Below are 20025 nucleotides of genomic sequence, written 5' to 3'. Positions count from 1 at the left end.
CTCTATTCAATTTTGCTTTCTACAGTTGTGCTGTTCGCACGTGTGTGATTAGCACTCTTCAAGCTAATGATTCTTTTTCTTGTGCTTTGTTTTTGATCATGGAATGGAAACATGAAATTTGTTTTTATTAATAGTACTTACCTGGCAGTTATATATATATATAGCTTCAGTCTCTGACTTTCGGCAGAATTTATTAGAAAATCGTGGCAACCGCCTTGTGGTGGTTGTGCGGTTAGGTGGTTAACAACCCTTATAGGGTGGTACCTGGAATCATTCCCGTTTTCTGTTCCTCAGATCATCTCTGCCAGCCGGATCGACAACACTATTGGTCCGCCATTAAGAGTTTTTCGAATCACTTTCCCTACATCGCTGTTTTGGACTTCGTTTGGTGAAGTACACTGATTTGGGGAATTGGCAATCGTGTTTAGTTATTATTATTGTACTATTTGCTTTGTTTATCATGAGTGAAAAACTTCATATTAGTGTATGTGCGAGTGTATTTACTCATTCAGTCATTTTAATAACTTACCTGGTAATTACATAGATACAGTATATCCTTTAAACCAAGAACTACATTCTTATCAGGTGAGTGCTGTACGTGTATTGAAATAATTAATTATATAATTAAAATTGTTTTTTCTTCAAACAAAAGCCTGAAACCTTTTCTATGTTCTATCTGGGCACCAACATCTCCCTGCTTTAAACATCAATATCATCCTTATGTATCATCGTCATCATTCACTTCAAATCTAATCTTGAAGTTTCATATATCAATTCCTAAAACTTTGGCTTTTCTTTTGACAGATAAATAATGATAATTGGTTTCTTGTAACATTTTCGGTCTCTTGTTACTAATTTATAATTGAGCAATGCATTGAGGTTATGCGTTTCAGGAATACCTGGCTCTGAGGAAATGCTTCACTTTAAAGTTGATTTTTCAATATTAAACTTAGCCGGTTATTATATAAGCTGCAACTCTGTTGCTCGACAGAAAACTCTACGTTAAAAATCCGCCAGCGATCGCAATGCAGGTAGGGGGTGTACTTCAACAGCGCCATCTGTCGTGCAGGTACTCAGTACTCAATGTAAACACAGAACTCAATTTTCTCTCTGTCGGGCTACCGGCAAGACCTACTAATTCGCTGTTACTAACTGGATTTGTTTTCACAACTATTTGGTGAAGTACACTATTCTAGTTTTGAGCTTTCGCTATGCAGGTGTTTTATCTTCATCTCAAAACTTGAACTCGTTTTGGATAGATTTAATTATGGTGACAAAGAGAGTATGGACTCTCTTTCACTTTTAAATGGCCGACCCTTCCCTTAGACGGAAGTGTGTTTAGGTTTTTAGTAATTTTGCTTAACACGTTATAGATCTATATATTTTATATCTCTCCGCCCTTTTTAGGCCTCTTCGATTAACTTTCCATTTATTATAAACATATAAAAATAAATTTTTATGTTTTGTTTATATGCGACCTTTCCTGATAGTAGGCGGTCCTAACTTGGAACCGAAGTTAATCAACGTTGAGCCCGTTATATCGTATTTAGCCTTTAAAGAATTTAAAACTTTTTAAATGTAATGTTTTATGAAAGAATTTCTTTGATAGTCTTCGTACTGTTTTCAAAGATGAACTAACGTTTAGTTTTTTAGACTACGCAGTTGTTGACGTTCAGGACGTTCAACATGCGCTCTATCGTTACGATAGAGAGAGTGTGTCACGGTTTCACTTTGCAGTAAGAGTAAATCGATTCTGACGTTTTGTTCATTCTTTCTTAGCTTAAATGTTTTAAATTCTAAACTAAAGGAACTTTTTATTTGGAAAGCCTTTCAGTTTTTTCCTTTAGTCAAATAACATGATTTTTTGACGATATTTAATTGGGCTCTTCTCTTAGGTGCGAAATCAAGAGAGAAAGAGAGAGAGAGATAGAGACGGAGGGAGAGAGAGGAGAGAAAACGTTCCGTTCAAGCGGGTAACGTTGTTCTCGTGTTACTCTCGTCCCTAGTCTCTGTACGGGGAGGAAGGTAAAACGTTTCTAGGTTTTTATTCTTGTCCCCAGGCTATGTGCGGTGAGAGATTGAAAACGTAGTTTATATGAACTAGTGTTTAGTCTCTTTCCCAGCCACTGAATTTTTTATCTTTATATATGTTTTCTGTTTTTTGCTAGTATAATGAGCTGCATTATACGACTGATTTCGCAATTACTACCTTTTAATGAAGGGTAGAATTGCGTGTTTCAGGTAGAAATCAGTAAAAGTTTCGATTTCAGTGAAATAAGTGCAAAACAGAAAATCGATAAAGTGATATGCGCAAAGTGTTACAGTGTTGCGTCCGAGGGTTCGTCTGTTCGTGCCTGTCGTTCACCTAGTCCGGGACCTCTTGCAAGCTCCCAAGCCCAGGGGAGAAGTAATGTTGAACGACTTATGGGTTCGAGAGGCCTTGATCAACGAACAGACGTTTTTCCCTCCGTGGTTTCGGGCGTATCTACCCAAGATCGCCCCACCCACACAAAGACGAGAGAGCCCATTTATTCCTCGTCTGCGGAAGAGGTTTCTCGTAAGAAACCATGGACCAAGGTCTCGCGGCTTATTAAGCGTAAGTCGGTCCCTTCCGCGCAAGTCCAACGGCCCAGTTGTAGCCACTGGGTCAGTTCGGACTCGCTGCAGTCTTCCGACGACTGCTCACCTCCTAAGAGAGGCAAAGCGGTACCGCATCAGGCAGTCACACCGTCTGTTGCCGCACCTGCTCTTGTAGACCCTAAGTGGTCTTTGCTGCAGACCATGCAGTCTCAGTTAACGTCATTGATGCAGGACTTTCGTGCGGAGAAGGTTGACACCAACCTCTAGCCTACAACCAACCACGGTTGTGCGTCCTGTGGACGCTGAGGCGACCTTCTGCCGCACTCCAGCTGAGAGAGTCCCGCCACCCATGCGTTCCAGTGTACCCTGCCAGCCGCATGTTGACGTTTAGCGACGCACGGATCCTTCCGTTGACGTTCGCGAGGTACAACAACAGTCTAAGTTGTTTTGTTTTGACGCGGTGCGTCAACCTCCGCATTCTAGAGTTGTTTTGACTGCTCAGTCTAGACAGTCAAAGCAGTCTCGAGTGGACACTGTACGTCCTCACGCACCTGTTGTGGTTGACAGTTCAGTTGTTGACAGTTCACAGACTGTCAAGCAGTTACATGACGTTGCCTTATGGTCTGCTACTAATGCTCCAGTGAGAGACTCACTGAGGTAACCTAGCTTTTATCGGACAAGGTTCCTGTAGATGAGGAAGTTGCTGTTCTCCCTCCTACTGATATTCCCTTGAGGACTCTGTCAGATGGAGAGGAGCCTTAAGCTGCTTAGCCTCCTATGGACTTTAATTAAATCATGATGATTTTTTTTAAGGATCTTCGTCCGGATCTTGTAACTGCTGCTCCTCGTTCGCCTAAACGTCAGAACTTACACTAGGCCTAGCTACTTCGAAGCCGTTGTTTTTAAGCTAGTGCTCTCTCGCTCTCCTAGAGAGCGTTACGTTGGCTAGGCGACTGGTTTTTGCACCAGGAGGAGTTTTAGGGATACAGCCTTTGATTTCCCTTCTTTTAAACTGGCTTATAGAGCGAGAGTCTGACATGACACGAGAGAAGTTCTCTGCTTGGGAGTTCATGCCTCTGCCCAGATAGACTTCTCAATTCTGGTAGACTCGCCCTGGCGCCTAGCCAGGAGACGCTCCAAGTTGTTTACAGGTCAACTTCTCAGCTTTTGTCAAGCCTTTGAAGTTTTGCTGTACTATTATGTCACACATAACAAGGCTTTCAGGGATGGTAAACGGTTCCGCCTCAGTCGCTAACCCCGTCTGTTGCCACACCTGCTCCCGTAGACCCTAAATGGGCTTTGCTGCAAGACATGCAGTCCAAGCTTGCGTCCTTGATAGAGGACTTAAATGCGGAGAAGAACCTTCTGGCCAACAACCTTCCAACCGGTCGGTTGTGCGCCCTGTTGACGCTGAGGTAACCTACTCGCGTCTGCCAGTTGAGGTGGTTCCTCCTTCTGGCCAACAACCTTCCAACCGGTCGGTTGTGCGCCCTGTTGACGCTGAGGTAACCTACTCGCGTCTGCCAGTTGAGGTGGTTCCTCCACCGATGCGACCCAGTGTGGGTTGCCAGTCGCACGTTGACGTTAAGCGACGCTCGGAGGTGGTTGTTGACGTTCAGGACGTTCAACAACCAGCAGAGGTGACTTGTTGTGACGCAGTGCGTCAACCTCAGCAACCCGGTAGGGTGTTGACTGCACAACCCAGACGGTCTAGACAGTTTCGGGTTGACGCTGTACTTCCTCGCACACCCATGGTTGTTGACAGTTCACAGACTGTGCAGCAGTTCCATGATATTGCGTCCGGCTCCGTCACGCATCCACCAGTGCGACCGGATTCAGCGAGTCAGACGTTGCCCACTCCGTTGCCGTTTCCTCATCAGTTTCGGATGAGGAACCCTCTGATGAGGACGTTGCTGAACAAGACGATCAGCCCCCAGCCCTGCTATCCATCCAGAAGATGCTGAAGAAGGAACGCTGCTCAGTCAGGCTGTGGATGAGTCTGGTAGGGACACTGTCATCCGTGGATCAATTTGTGTCACTAGGAAGACTACACCTCCGTCCTCTTCTATACCATCTAGCTTTTCACTGGAAAAAGGACAAGACGCTAGAAGCGGTCTCGATCCCGGTTTCCGGAAAGATAAAGTCTTGTCTGACTTGGTGAAAGGACTATATCAACCTAAGAGAGGGTCTTCCCCTGACTGTTCAGACTCCCAACCACGTTCTCTTCTCGGACGCATCGGACGTAGGCTGGGGTGCGACATTAGACGGTCGGGAATGCTCGGGATTATGGAACTCGAGTCAAAGGACAATGCATTTCAACTGCAAGGAGCTACTGGCAGTACGTCTGGCCTGGAAAAGCTTCAGGTCTCTCCTTCAAGGCAAAGTGGTGGAGGTGAACTCGGACAACACCACGGCTTTGGCGTACATCTCCAAGCAAGGAGGGACCTACTCTCTGACGTTGTACGAGATCGCAAGGGACCTCCTCACCTGGTCAAAAGGTCTAGACATATCACTAGTAACGAGGTTCATCCAAGGCAACTTGAATGTCATGGCAGATTGTCTCAGTCGGAAGGGACAAATAATTCCAACAGAATGGACCCTCCACAAGGATGTATGCAAGAGACTTTGGGCCACCTGGGGCCAGCCAACCATAGATCTCTTAGCAACCTCGATGACCAAGAGGCTCCCAATATTTTGCTCACCAATCCCGGACCCAGCAGCAGTTCATATAGATGCCTTTCTCCTAGATTGGTCACATCTAGATCTATATGCATTCCCTCCGTTCAAGATTGTCAACAAGGTACTGCAGAAGTTCGCCTCTCACGAAGGGACAAGGTTGACGCTAGTTGCTTCCCTCTGGCCCGCGAGAGAATGGTTCACCGAGGTACTTCGATGGCTAGTAGACGTTTCCAGAACACTTCCCCTAAGGGTGGACCTTCTACGTCAGCCACGCGTAAAGAAGGTACACCAAGGCCTCCACGCTCTTCGTCTGACTGCCTTCAGACTATCGAAAAACTCTCGAGAGCTAGAGGCTTTTCAAAGGAGGCAGCCAGAGCAATTGCTAGAGCAAGGAGAACATCCACCCTTAGAGTCTACCAATCGAAGTGGGAAATCTTCCGAAACTGGTGCAAGTCAGTATCCGTATCCTCGACCAGTACCTCTGTAACTCAAATAGCTGACTTCCTCTTATATCTGAGGAAAGAACGATCTCTTTCAGCTCCCACTATCAAGGGTTACAGAAGCATGTTGGCATCAGTCTTCCGTCACAGAGGCTTAGATCTTTCCAACAATAAAGATCTACAGGACCTCCTTAAGTCTTTTGAGACCACGAAGGAGCGTCGTTTGGTTACACCTGGTTGGAATTTAGACGTGGTACTAAGATTCCTTATGTCAGACAGGTTCGAACCGCTACAATCAGCCTCCCTGAAAGAACTCACCTTAAAGACTCTTTTCCTGGTATGCTTAGCCACAGCTAAAAGAGTCAGTGAGATTCATGCCTTCAGCAAGAACATCGGATTCTCATCCGAAACGGCTACATGTTCTACAACTTGGTTTTCTAGCCAAAAACGAGCTGCCTTCTCGGCCTGGGCCAATATTGTTCGATATTCCAAACTTATCGTAGGGTTGGAAATGAACTAGAAAGAGTCTTATGTTCTGTAAGAGCTCTTAAGTTCTATTTAAAAACCTTTACGAGGCCCGTCTGAAGCTTTATGGTGTTCAGTTAAGAAACCATCTTTGCCTATGTCAAAGAATGCTTTATCCTATTTTATCAGACTGTTAATACGAGAAGCTCATTCCCATCTGAATGAGGAAGACCAAGCTTTGCTGAAGGTAAGGACACACGAAGTTAGAGCTGTCGCAACTTCCGTGGCCTTTAAACAAAATAGATCTCTGCAAAGTATAATCGACGCAACCTATTGGAAAAGCAAGTCAGTGTTCGCGTCTTTTTATCTTAAGAATGTCCAGTCTCTTTACGAGAACTGCTACACTCTGGGACCATTCGTAGCAACGAGTGCAGTAGTGGGTGAGGGCTCAACCACTACAATTCCCTAATTCCATAACCTTTTTAATCTTTCTCTTGAAATGTTTTATTATTGTTTTTGGGTTGTCCGGAAGGCTAAGAAGCCTTTCGCATCCTACTTGATTTGGCGGGTGGTCAAAGTCATTTCTTGAGAAGCGCCTAGATTAGAGGTTTTGATGAGGTCCTGTTGTATGGGTTGCAACCCTTGATACTTCAGATCCTAGGGGTCGCTCAGCATCCTAAGAGGATCGCGAGGCTCCGTAAGGAAGACGTACTTAAAAAGGCAGAGTAATTGTTCAAGTCGACTTCCTTACCAGGTACTTATTTATTTTATGTTTGTTATTTTGAATAACTGCTAAAATGAAATAAAAAATCCTTAGCTCATAATAATGTAAACAATTATTGCTGGTCTCTACCCACCCCCCTGGGTGTGAATCAGCTTATATAATCACCGGCTAAGTTTAATATTGAAAAATGTTATTTTTATAATAAAATAAATTTTTGAATATACTTACCCGGTGATTATATATTAAAGGACCCTCCCTTCCTCCCCAATAGAGACCCAGTGGACCGAGGAGAAAATTGAGTTCTGTGTTTACATTGAGTACTGAGTACCTGCACGACAGATGGCGCTGTTGAAGTACACCCCCTACCTGCATTGCGATCGCTGGCGGATTTTTAACGTAGAGTTTTCTGTCGAGCAACAGAGTTGCAGCTTATATAATCACCGGGTAAGTATATTCAAAAATTTATTTTATTATAAAAATAACATTTTTTTATCTTACTAATTTTTTGATACATAACGATTTCTAGTATTTAACATCTTTTTTACTTTACTATGATTTATCTTTATCTGTATTTGCTGAGTTATTTATTTAACTATTTTACTATTTCTCTATAAATATATTTTATATTTCTTCAGTGATAGATAATGAAAAATTTCTTTGCAGGAATGCTGGGAAGCAGTACTCCTATCCACGGTCTCTTGTTGATTTGCATAAGAAATATTGGGAAGAGTCCCAGGCAACATGCGTTACTTGGATGTGCCATGCGTTAATGACCATCTTCTCCCTCATATGGGTCACCTTATAGGTATGCCTTTGTTGATTTTTGCCTTTTTTCCCTTGATATTGTGAAAGTGTCATTTCCGAATGTGTTTGTAAAGGATACAGCCATTTGTTTATAGAAGCCTTTGTGAAGCGATTCAGAGAAAGGTCCTAAATTGTATTTGTTCCAACACGGAGTACTTACCTCGAACTACTTTCTTAGGAGTATCTGGGATTCTCCTCCCAACCGACCAGAATTTTGTGTAGTTTCCTCTATCTCCGTTTTCTATAGTGGGTCCATCTGTGGCGGATGAATACGCGCCCTGAGGCGACCCGGGTCGGTGAGCGCGCGTGGCCAGGTCTTGATCACCAGTAAGTTTCTGGTCGCGATGTGATTAACATCTCGCCGCGCTCTCTCATCCCGTGCGACCCTTTGTGTCCCCGATCCTTTGTGTACTCACGCGATTCCCACGTGTTCAACCCTCACCTTAGATTCCTTTATCCATCTCTTTCACCTGTGTCCCTGTGTTGCTTGGTGCTTTAGTGTTCGATTATGGAGCATCCTCGTCGTTGCCCCGGGCCTATGGCCGGTAAATCTTGTGGAGCGTTCCTCTCTTAAGCCGGAGGTTGATCTCCACACCTTGTGTTCTTCGTGTAGGGGCAGTGTGTGTTCCCCCTCAGCCACGTGTCCGGAGTGCGAGTGGGCTCTCTACGGGACCAAGAAAAAGAAGGCATCCAAGAGATCATCCAAGAAGACGAGCATCTCCTCGCCTTTAGCGTTGCCCTATGATCCGTCGGAGAAGAGTTCCCTTCCCCAAGAGTCTGATATTCCTGATGTGGGGGATGTTGTGTCTGTACAGGCGCGTGGGGGTCCTGATGGGGGGCCGGGAGTGTGTTCGGGAGACGAGGTTCTGGTGCCTACAGGACCCGTCTCGTCCGAAGATCCGATGTGGGAGAAGTCTGCTCCAGCCCCTTCCCCTGCATTGTGATTATGCATTTCAGGTGTTTCAGCGACTGGGGGAGAAGTGGGCAAGGAAGCAGGCTCGTCGAATTCGGACTCCATTGCTTGGACGGCTCCTAGGACGCCCTTCAGGTCTCCGATGAGATTAGAAGATGAGTTCAACAGCTGGTTCGCCCCAAGAAGGCTGCGCGGTCTCCCCCGGCGCCGTCGTCGACGCTCCCGCCCGTCTTTTTGCAGCATCCATCGCCAGTGGAACGACACGAGGATCCCCCAGCAGCATCGGACGTATCGGAAGACTCAGCGGACTCGTCTACCTCCCCGTCATCGTTTACCTCAGATTCAGCGGATTCGTCCTCCTCGGAAGATGCGGGCCCAAGGGACTCGAGGAAGAAGCGGGAGAGGTCCCGTAGGAAGAGGTCCCGCTCGCGCTCTGGCCATTCTAGGAAACGTACCAGGACCTCCTGAGGGAAGCACAAGAAGGGCCGTTCTTCAAGAGATGAGTGGGTACGAGTGACGATCCCACGGAGCAAACTTCTCAAGGTAGCCTCTGCTCCGGGCTCCTCCGGGTGGCTCCCTAGAGCCTCTTCATCACCCTCACGACACGGTTCCTCCTGTAGGTCTGGCCGTCGCCAGAAGTCGGCTCACCAAGTGGCGTTTTCCAAGCATAAGTCCGCGAAGGTACTGGCTCCATCCGCCCCCAAGCGACAGGGCCAGCCGGTAGATCTTGGGAGATCCACGGCTCCGCGGGAGGTAGTAGACCCATGACAGCTACTCCCGTCCCAGCAGGTCCGCCCGCGCTGCAAGTCGCCGCTCCAGTGGTTCGACGTGAGAGGAAGGATCTGGCCGCCCACGCTCCCCATGCGGATGACCAGGTAGCGGAAGGCCTCATAGAAGGAGGAGAGTGCTCTTCAGACGACGTCTCCTCCTACCGGAAAGTCTTAGCCCTCATCAGGCGACACCACAGGCTGGACGATCCTGGCTCTCCGGGCTGAACAGGTTGGTGGACAACCCGGTCCAGCAAAAACCATCCCTAACCCTCCCTCTGGCACCGGACGTGAAGCTTGGAATGGACCACATTGATAAATTCATAGCGAGCCAAGCGGATGCCCCCAGGAGCCAAGGTGCCTCCAAACTGCTGCTGGGACTTAGAACGCAGAAACGCTTTTACGTCTCGGATGGTCGCCGAGGAGGTCCCCGTGCAATCGAGGCAGCAATTGCCACCCTAAATCAAGGAGCGGCGGAAGACAGGGCATCCTCGGCTCCAGTGTGTTTCTCGCCAGCAGAAGCCTCCATGATGGAGGATATGGCTCAAGACCTGGTGAACGTCTCTTCTTGGTTGGACTGGTGGGCCTGCACCCTGGTGGGGTTCCAGTCCTCGCATGACCTCTCCGTACCGGAGAACCAGTCCTTGTTGTGGGAACTGATCAGCTCGGGGGGAAAGGCTTTGAAATTCCTCACGTTTCAATCCCTCTCGCAAACTGCCAACTGGGTCCTACAGAAAAGGGACACCGTCCTGAACAAGTTGCTCCGTAGGTTACCCAAGTGGGAGGCGAGATCGCTGAGGAGCTCGCCAGTGTGGGGCGATTCCGTTTTCCCCCTGAAGGCGGTCGAAGAGGTAATGGAGAGGGTCAGGAAGCTCAAAGAAGCGGGGGAGCCCAGGCCCCCACCTGCAAGACGTCCGGCTCATAGGAGGTCTGCACCAGACGGCCCCCACTCATCCCATTCATCGCCAGTCCTGCCTAGGAGACTCCCCGTCGATGTCTTGGCACCAAGCCTCGCAGCCCTCCCGTAGGGGAGTTTCGACTCCGCAAGCCTCCTCTAGGTCCTCCTATCCCAACTCTAGGAGAGGCCGTTCCAGCCGCGCCTCTAGGAGAAGATAGGCGGAGAGGTCCCCTACTCCTGCCGAAGCCTCAGGTAGGGGGATGCCTCAAACACTCTTGGCAAGCTTGTCGGGCCTACAGAGCGGCTCCGTGGACCGTAGTAGTCCTGAAGGACGGGTACAGGCTACCCTTCCTAGCGGACCCGCCCCCTCTAATTCCGGACCAACAGGCGGAGTGGTTGGTGCCCAAGGACCCCTTGAGAAGAGCGGCATTGCAGGAGGAAGTGTTGGCCATGCTCGCCAAAGGGGCGTTAGAACCAGTCAGGGACCCCACCCCGGAGTTCTACAGCAGACTCTTCCTGGTGGAGAAAGCGACAGGGGGTTGGAAGCCGGTCATGGACCTGTCAGCCCTCAACAAGTTTGTGTGCAAGACCGACTTCAAGATGGACACCCCGAAGCCGGTAATGGCAGCCTTGAGGGAGGGGGACTTCATGATGTCCCTGGACCTCAAGGACGCCTACTTTCAGACCCCTGTCCACCCCTCCAGCAGGAAGTTTCTAACGGTGAAGTGAGGTACCCAAACCTTGCAGTTCAGGACTCTATGCTTCGGACTGTCGACAGCCCCTCAGGTCTTTAGAGAGTCTTCACAACAGTCTCGGTCTGGGCGCACGAACAGGACATCCGCCTGATTCATTACCTGGACGACTGGTTGTTACTTTCAGCCTCAGAGGGAGTACTGAGGGAGCAAGGCGCGAAGCTTCTACGGTTCTGCAAGGACTTGCGTATCACCATCAACCTGGAAAAGTCGCAGCTGATGCCCTCCACCAGGATGGTGAGGGCCTTCCCCTCCTCAGAGAGGTTGGACATTCTAGATCGGATAGTTCGCCCCTTCCTAGCGGACTTGCTGAGGAGCGCCAAAGACTGGCAGAGGTTGGTGGGCCACCTCGTGTCGTTGGAGAAGTTAGTCCCCTGGGGAGACTCAAGCTGAGAGTGATTCAATGGAACCTAAAGGAGCTCTGGTCCCCGGGGGAGTCCCCGCACAAAATAGTCCCGGTGTCCTCGGAGACAAAGGAGATCCAGAAGTGGTGGCACGACAGGACAAACACCCTCAAGAGAATGCCCTTCGCGATCGATCCCCCGGAGATGCTGTTGTTCACGGATGCATTGAAGGAAGGGTGGGGAGCCCATCTTCTCGACGAGTCGGCGAAGGGGAAGTGGTCCCCCGAGGAGAAGAGCCACCACATAAACGTGCTAGAACTGTTGTCTGTTCAAAGGGCATGCCTACGTGAAAAAGCAAGGAGGACTGAAGTCGAAGGAGCTGTGCATTCTCACGACAGAGTTCCTGGAATGGGCCTCAAAGGAACAGATCGAGGTCACAGCCAGGTTCATTCCAGGAAAGCGGAAGGTTCTAGCCCATGGCCTCAGCAGGATGGGCCAAGTGGTAGGGTCAGAGTGGTCCCTACACCCAGGAGTGGCCCAGACAGTCATCCTGAAGTAGGGTTCGCCAGTGATGGACCTCTTCGCCACAAGACTCAACGCACAGCTCCCCGTGTTTTGTTCTCCTGTGCCAGACCCAACAGCAGCGTTCGAGGATGCCTTTCAACATCCTTGGGACAACCTCAACGTGTATGCCTTCCCTCCCTTCGGGATGCTCTGACAAGTCCTCAACAGAGTAAGGCGAGCAAACCACCTTTGGATGACTTTGGTAACGCCCTGGTGGCCGGAGAGAGAATGGTTCGCGGACCTAAAGGAACTGGCGCGCCTTCTACCATGGCCCCTGCCAGACAGGGAAGACCTACTCTGTCAGCCCCACTTCCTAAGGTTTCACGAAAACCCTCGGTCCCTCTGCCTACATGCGTGGAGGTTATCGAGCGGCTCCTGAAGAGGGAAGGATACTCGTCGAAGACCGCAACAAGGATGTCGGGTTACGTGAGACGGTCTTCTATCGCAGTGTATCAAGCGAAATGGACCACTTTTACTAAATGGTGCACCTCACAGAACATCAGGCCGTTGGAGGCCTCCATTCATAGAATAGCGAACTTCCTAGTCTATCTGAGAGACGACGTAGGTATGTCTATTCCAGCCATCAAGGGAGTCTGAGCGGCCTTGGGTCAAGTCTTCCTCCTCAAGGGCATTGATCTAGGAGCTTCCAGACAAATCTCAATGGTCATTAAGAGCTTCGAGCAATCTTGTTCTCCCCGGGCCTCTAGAGTACCCCAGTGGGACGTGGCCAGAGTTCTGAAGGCTCTGTCCGAGCCGCCCTTCGAACCCCTTAAGGACATCCTAGACAAGGAGCTCACCCTCAAGACTGTCTTCCTTCTAGCCCTAGCATCAGCGAAGAGAGTAAGCGAGCTCCATGGGTTATCGTACGAGGTCTCGCACTAGAAAGGCTGCCGAGAATTAAGTTTCAAGTTCCTGCCCGACTTCGTAGCCAAGACGCAGAACTTAGCTTTTCGGTGCCAGCGATTCCGCGTTTGGACAACCCGAGGGACTTTTTACTGTGCCCAGTCAGAGCAGTTTAAAAGTACCTAGAAAGGACGACCAGACTTTGCCCTGGGATCAAGAGTCTGTTCGTCTCATCGGGATCAGTGAAGAAAGCAGTCTCCAGGAATACGGTCTCCTTCTGGTTACAACAGATAATTATTAGGGCCTACGACAGCACTGGAGTCTCCCTTCCGGGTAAGCCGAGACCCCATGATATTAGGGGCCTGAGTACTTCGTTGGCCTTGGAGAAGAACATGGCTGTGGGCCAAATCCTGAAGTCGGGCACTTGGTCAAGGCAGTCCACCTTTATGGCCCACTACCTGAAGGACTGCTCTAGAAAGTCTTTGGACGGCTTCTCTATTAGTCCTGTCATTTCTGCGCTCCAAAAGATTTAAGGTTGTAGCCCCGATGAAGCCGTGGGTGGTAAGTCCAAGCGACACAGGTTCCTTTCCTACCTTTCCCCCTTATTACCGCTTCCCCTCCATTCCCCTTGATCCCTTACTCCTGCCATGTGGGAAACGTTCAGATGGAAGCACCCACATCCGAAGATTCTTACAGAGGGGAGTTACTTAGACACTAAATAGTTTTTTGCGTAGTTTTCCCTAAGTTTCATATTCCGTTTTGGGGTCAGAAGAACCTAGCCTCCTATCTAGGTTCGATCTTTTATCCAGCCGGTCTCTCGGTCCGTAAGACCACTCCCGCCTCCTAAAGTATAAGTCTCCTAAGAAAGTAGTTCGAGGTACTGTAAGTACTCTGTGTTGGAAAAAATCACAAATTTTAAGTAATTTGTATTTTTCCTAACAGTACTTACCTCGAACTACTTTCGGGTTATGGCCCACCCATCCTTCCCCGAGTGTCTTACAGGACTTTGATACCATATCTATCATAAACTTACTGGTGACCGAGACCTGGCCACGAGCGCTCACTGACCCGGGTCGCCTCAGGGCGCGTATTCATCTGCCACAGATGGACCCACTATAGAAAATGGAGATAGGGGAAACTACACAAAATTCTGGTCGGTTGGGAGGAGAATCCCAGATATTCCCAAGAAAGTAGTTCGAGGTAAGTACTGTTAGGAAAAATACAAATTACTTAAAATTTGTGATTTTGTCTTGCTACTTCTAGCAGTTAACAGAAGAGGCATCAATCCTACATGGTTTGTCATGATTAGAGTGTTGAAGAATTCCGTCTTCTTTGTTTCCAGGGCTCTGCTATTTTGTTTTGAATTTTAGGTGGAAGGATAAGGCACTTCAAATCCTGCTCGTGTTGCAGGTTGCTTAACCAGACTCGATACTGCTGGCTGATATGAAAGCTAATGATAGGAATACAAATCCTTGTCTTACTACTTCTTCCTTCGTCACTTCAGAGAGTAGAACAAGCAAGAATCTATGCAAGTTGTCTTCTTCCTTCCCACCATTGTTATCCCTACATTAAGGGGTAGGTTGCCTGATGCAGCTTCTCCAATGCCTTCTATCAAAGGCATCCTATATTCAAGTAGACTGTACAAAAATCTTTATTGTGAGAGAAAGGTTGTCCCTTTTTAGGGGATTCCTCTCTGGTTTCAGATAATTTTAGCCTTTGTCATCTGTGTAGCACTTCTGCCTTCATTTGCTGTATTCATTCATTTTAATCTTATAAGGCATGATTTGTTCTTACCTATTTAACAAGGAAGTGGGTGCAAGCTAACGGCCTTGCTCACCCGCCTGTGGAATACTTCACCGTTGTCTTCGGCCTCAACGAGTAAGGACTTACTGTTGCATCCTATCCAATGCTGTTTTAATCTTATACCTTTAGTTTGAATGGTGATATCAGCTTTGTGTTTCAAGTTTATGCTGTATCATTATTATTATTATTATTACTTGCTAAGCTACAACTCTAGTTGGAAATGCAGGATGCCATAAGCGCAAGGGTTTCAACAGGGGAAAATAGCTCAGTGAGGAAAGGGAAAAAGGAAATAAATAATCTACAAGAGAGGTAATTAACTATTAAAATAAGATTTGTTCCGACACAAAATACTCACCGAGAACTACTTTCCTTAGGAGTCACTTGGTGACCTCTCAATCTCGACCAAGATTTTCCCGCCGTTATCCCCCTATCCCGCTCTATATAGTTTCTACCCCCGCCACCAGGATGTGCCCTGAGGGCAGGATCAGGGCAGGTCACTGCCTCTCCGGGTCAGCATCGCCATTAAGTTCTTGGTCGTGAGATGTGAAACATCTCACTCTCTCGCTCTCTCGATCCCTTGGGGCGTTTGTGATTCCACGTGTTTCCAGTGTGGGGACTTGTGTTTTTTCTGCGTAGTGCGTTATTCGCAAGTGTTTCAGTACGTCCCCCTTGCGTATATCCCAGTGTGCTTGTAACTCGATAGTGTTGGCCCTTCGTGTGCGAACGATGGAGCATGTGCGTCGTTGCCCTGGTCCTAGGGCCGGAAAGTCGTGTGGGGCTTTCCCCTCTAAGCCAGAAGTGGACCCTCATTCCCTTTGTTCCACGTGCAGGGGTAAAGTTTGCTCCTCCTCGGACACGTGTCTGGAGTGCGTAAGTTGGGACGGCATACAGTGGGTACGGTACAGTACCAAGAAGAAGTCGTCTAAGCGTTCCCCCAAGAAAGTGAGTGGCGTGTCTTCTTTACCGTCGGTCAGTGATCGGTCCGACGAAGCCTCGGCTTCTCCGTCTCCTTCGCAGAGGAGTGGGCACCAAGCCCCCAGTGTTGTAATTAGCCATAGCGTTCTTCCCGGTGAACCCAGTGTGAGGGAAGAACCAAGGGCAGGCCCCTCTAGAGAGAACGGAGGGTCCGGTAGTGCTTCGGGTGAATCGGGCCACGTGGCAGGGGATCACGCGTCCTCGGAAGACCCCGTATGGGGCAGTGTTGTTATATCGGAGTCCCCACCGCCCTCGTGGGCCGGTGTGTCGGGCTCTCCCCCGCCAGAGGACAACCACGCTAGAGTTCGCCGCCCAAGTAGCGATGCTTTCGGGTGGAAGTTGCCGAAAACTCCGGGGAGGTCACCGCTAAGGATGGACGTGACCCTGGGCCCCTGGCCTCCTAGCAGGGATGGAGTAGACTCAGTGCCCTCGATCTCCACAGCAGTTCCCGAAGACTTCCTCCAACATCCTGTCTCGGACGCCCGACGGCAAAGAGCTTCCCCCACGCATCACGCGAGCAGCCGTTACGCGAGGAACGTGGCGCCCTCAGACTCTTCAGAGGTGGATTCATCCTCCGGGGGAGAAGTCAGGGAGAAACGACACCGGAAGAGAGAGTGGGCCGAAAGCGATTGTTCCCGCTCCAGGTCAAGGTCGCGACACAGCAGGAAGCGCCCCCGCTCTCACTCCCGTAAGTATAGGAGGGATGCCTCTCCCGGCGGCGAATGGGTCTACGTCCCTTCAGGAGAGTCCAGAAGGCTCCACTCTCCAGACTCTCGGTCCAGTGAACGAGCCTCTAGGCTGTCGATCCCTACGCACAGCCTAGAACCGCTCGACCTGCCACGCAGGAAGGACCTCGCTCTTAAGCATAAGTCCTCGAGGCCTCCGGTTCACCCCGCCCAGCTGGGGAAAACGCGCTTCCGAGAAGGCAGCCTGACCGAACCAGCCCAGCTGGTGCGGTCATCGAGCAGGAAGGACCGGTTCCCGTGGTCGGGTCATCCCACCGGGACCGTGTCCTCCGCTTCCAGAGCCTTGGGGCAGCCGAGGGTCCTCCCTGAGCCGGTGGCACCCGCCTTACGGCGAGATCCACCCTCGTACGGAGCGCCCTACGGTTACGGGTCGACCTCCCTGGAACCAAGAGGAGAACGCCCGGGCTACCGTCCAAGCAACCCGGCTCCCCCACGCCAGGCCGAGGCCTCGGCCGACGGAGGCGAGGCTTCCCCGTCGGAGGACTCCGCTTACAGAAGGGTGGTAGGTCTCATCAGGAGGCTCCATGGGATTGCGGAACCCTCGGCGTCTAAGGTGAATTCCTGGAGGTCGAGCCTCCTGAGATTCACTCACCACGACGCCCTGCCGAAGTCCTCCCTGGCCCTTCCTCTCGCCCCAGACCTAGTACTGGGACAAGAGTACTTAGATAACTTGGTGGCCAGCAGTGCGGAGGCCCCCAAGTCCCAGAGTGCCTCCAAACTACTCCAGGGTCTCAAGTCACAGGGGAAGGTGTATATTCCTGAGGGAAGGCGCCCAGGTCCCTGTAGGGTGGACCCAGCCTTGGACATCCTGGGACAAGGCGGCTCGGACGAAAGGGCCTCTTCAGCCCCTGTTTCCTTCTCACCCACGGAAGCCGCCATGATGGAGGAGATGTCAAGGGACCTGGTGAACGTCTCCTCATGGCTGGACTGGTGGGCCTCCACGTTGGTGAACGTACAAGCCTCCACAGACCCCGAAGATCCTGAGCAACAGAGTCTCCTGACGGACCTTCTCACCTCCAGGGGGAAAACCCTCAAGTTTCTGGCTTACCAAGCACTCTCCTTGACGGCCAACTGGGTGCTTAGAAAACGGGACACAGTGCTTTCTAAGTTGTCAAGGAAAATCCCGGACAGGGAAGCCCGAGTTGTGCGTAGCCTACCCCTAGGGGGTGAGTCGCTGTTCCCTCTGAAGGAACTAGAAGTGCTAATGGAGAAGGTGTCCAAGAGGAGAGAGACCAACGTCCCCAGACAAACATCTTCCAGAAGGCCGCCATACAGGAGATCAGTCTCGGATAGCGCCGTGACTCCTCAGGCCGCCCCCAGCTCTTCGAGGAGGGACGCCCCTTCCTCCTCCTGGACAACAACTCCGCAGCCCTCCCGCAGGGGAGCACCAGCTTCTGCCAGCTCCTTCAGGTCGGGTTGCTCCGCCTCGAAGAGAGGCAGATCAGGCCGCCCCTCTAGGAGAAGGTAGAGGGAGAGGCCCCCTACTCCCGCCCAAGCCTCGGGTTGGGGGATGCCTCAGACCTCATTGGCAAGCATGGAAAACACAAGGGGCGGATGCTTGGACGGTGTCCGTCCTGAAAGAAGGCTACAGGCTCCCCTTCATAGCGGATCCACCCCCTCTTATTCCAGCCACCCAGACAGAATGGTTGGCTCCCAGGGACCCGTTGAAAAGGGCCACCCTTCAAAAAGAAGTTTCCTCCATGTTAGAGAAGGGAGCCATGGAAGAAGTCCTTCTCCCAGGGCCAGGCTTCTACAGCCGCCTGTTCCTGGTGGAGAAAGCAACGGGGGGGTGGAGACCCGTGATAGACCTGTCGGCCCTCAACAAGTTCGTCAAGAAGACGGACTTCAAGATGGACACCCCGAAATCCGTCCTGATGTCCTTGAGGGAGAAAGATTACATGATGACGGTCGACCTCAAGGACGCGTATTTCCAGATCCCTGTCCACCCGTCGAGTCGGAAGTTCCTCCAGGTGAAATGGGGCTCCCAGATCCTGCAGTTCAGGACCCTTTGCTTCGGCCTGTCGACGGCCCCTCAAGTGTTCACGAGGGTCTTCGCGACGGTCTCAGTATGGGCTCACGAACGGGGTATCCGTCTCATCAGATACCTGGACGACTGGTTGCTCCTTTCCAGCTCAAAGGCCCTCTTGGAAGAGCAAGGGAGGGACCTCCTCCAGTTCTGCAGGAATCTGGGAATCATTATCAACTTGGAAAAATCGAACCTAACTCCATCCAACAGAATGGGGTACTTGGGTATGACGTTGGACACCGTGCAGGGGAAGGCCTTCCCCTCGGAAGACAGGATACGGAACCTCAATCACATCATTCAGCCGTTCCTGTCGGAGCATTCCAGGAGGGCGAAAGACTGGCAGAGACTAATAGGTCACCTGGTCTCATTAGAGAAACTGGTTCCCCAAGGGAAGATGCGGCTCAGACCCGTGCAATGGAACCTCAAGGGCCTCTGGTCCCAGACAGGCGCTCAGAAGGCGTTGATTCCGGTCCTTCCGGACACGAGAGCAGCCTTGGAATGGTGGCGCTGCCAGTCGAACTCCCTCAAGGGGATGCCCCTCGGGTCCTGTCCCCCCGAGTTCCTCCTGTTCACAGACGCCTCCAGCCTAGGGTGGGGAGCCCACCTTCGGGAGGAGACAGCAAGCGGTACCTGGTCGGAGACCGAAAGACATCTCCACATCAACGTCCTGGAGCTAAAAGCAGTACAGAAGGCATGTCTGCACTTTGCAAGTCGGTTGAGGGGAAACACCGTGGCCTTAATGTGCGACAACGCCACGGTGGTAGCCTACATAAAGAAGCAAGGCGGCATGAGATCGAAAGAACTGTGCGACCTCACCATAAACATCCTGCATTGGGCGGACGAGCAACAGGTGGTACTGCTAGCGAGATTCATCCCCGGGAAAAGAAACGTGCTAGCCGACGGCCTCAGCAGAATGGGTCAGATAGTAGGGACGGAGTGGTCCCTACACCCAGAAGTAGCCAGACTCATCATTCAACGCTGGGGCTCCCCGGTGATGGACCTCTTCGCAACAAAGCTCAACGCCAAGCTACCGGTCTATTGCTCCCCGGTGCCAGACCAAAGAGCAGCCCTAGAAGACGCCTTCCAGCACAAGTGGGACAACCTGGACGTATATGCCTTTCCCCCCTTCACGCTGTTAAGGCAGGTGCTCAACAGAGTAAGAGCCTCCCAAAACCTAAGGATGACTTTGGTAGCGCCCTGGTGGCCGGAGAGGGAGTGGTTCGCGGATCTAAAAGACCTGGCAAGCCAACCGCCTTGGCCTCTGCCCCCCAGGTCAGATCTGCTGCGTCAACCTCACTTCCTCAAGTTCCACGACAACCCTCTCTCTCTTCGCCTTCACGCCTGGAGACTATCGAGCGGCTCCTGAAGAAGGAGGGGTACTCCTCCTCCACAGCTAAGAGGATGTCCCTATACCTAAGAAAATCCTCTACCGTGGTATACCAGGCGAAGTGGGCCGCCTTTACGAAGTGGTGCTCGGAAAAACACATAAGACCTCTTAAAGCTTCGGTCCCTGACATAGCTGACTTTCTCGTGTACCTTAGGGATGAAATAGGGATGTCAATCCCAGCTATTAAAGGAGTACGGGCAGCCTTAGGCCAAGTCTTTCTCCTAAAAGGCATCGACCTGGGGACCTCGAGACACATAGCGATTCTGATTAGAAGTTTCGAGCAGTCCTGCCCTCCTCAAGCCAGGAGAGTGCCCA

At 50.7% G+C, this 20025-nt stretch overlaps 1 protein-coding gene across 2 annotated transcripts in view; it reads left to right on the top strand.

The window, feature by feature from the left end:
* The window catches only part of RNaseX25 (Ribonuclease X25), a 161336-nt gene that overhangs the window by 122252 nt on the left and 19059 nt on the right, over positions 1-20025 (top strand). For both annotated transcript variants that reach the window (XM_068356286.1, XM_068356287.1), the window contains exon 7: positions 7552-7693. In XM_068356286.1, the coding sequence (XP_068212387.1) occupies positions 7552-7693 (142 nt within the window). The remainder of the gene's footprint in view (positions 1-7551; positions 7694-20025) is intronic.

Source organism: Palaemon carinicauda, chromosome 32 (assembly GCF_036898095.1).
Source record: "Palaemon carinicauda isolate YSFRI2023 chromosome 32, ASM3689809v2, whole genome shotgun sequence".
In the NCBI taxonomy this organism is placed as follows: domain Eukaryota; kingdom Metazoa; phylum Arthropoda; class Malacostraca; order Decapoda; family Palaemonidae; genus Palaemon; species Palaemon carinicauda.
This window is presented reverse-complemented; position numbering and strand designations above follow the sequence as displayed.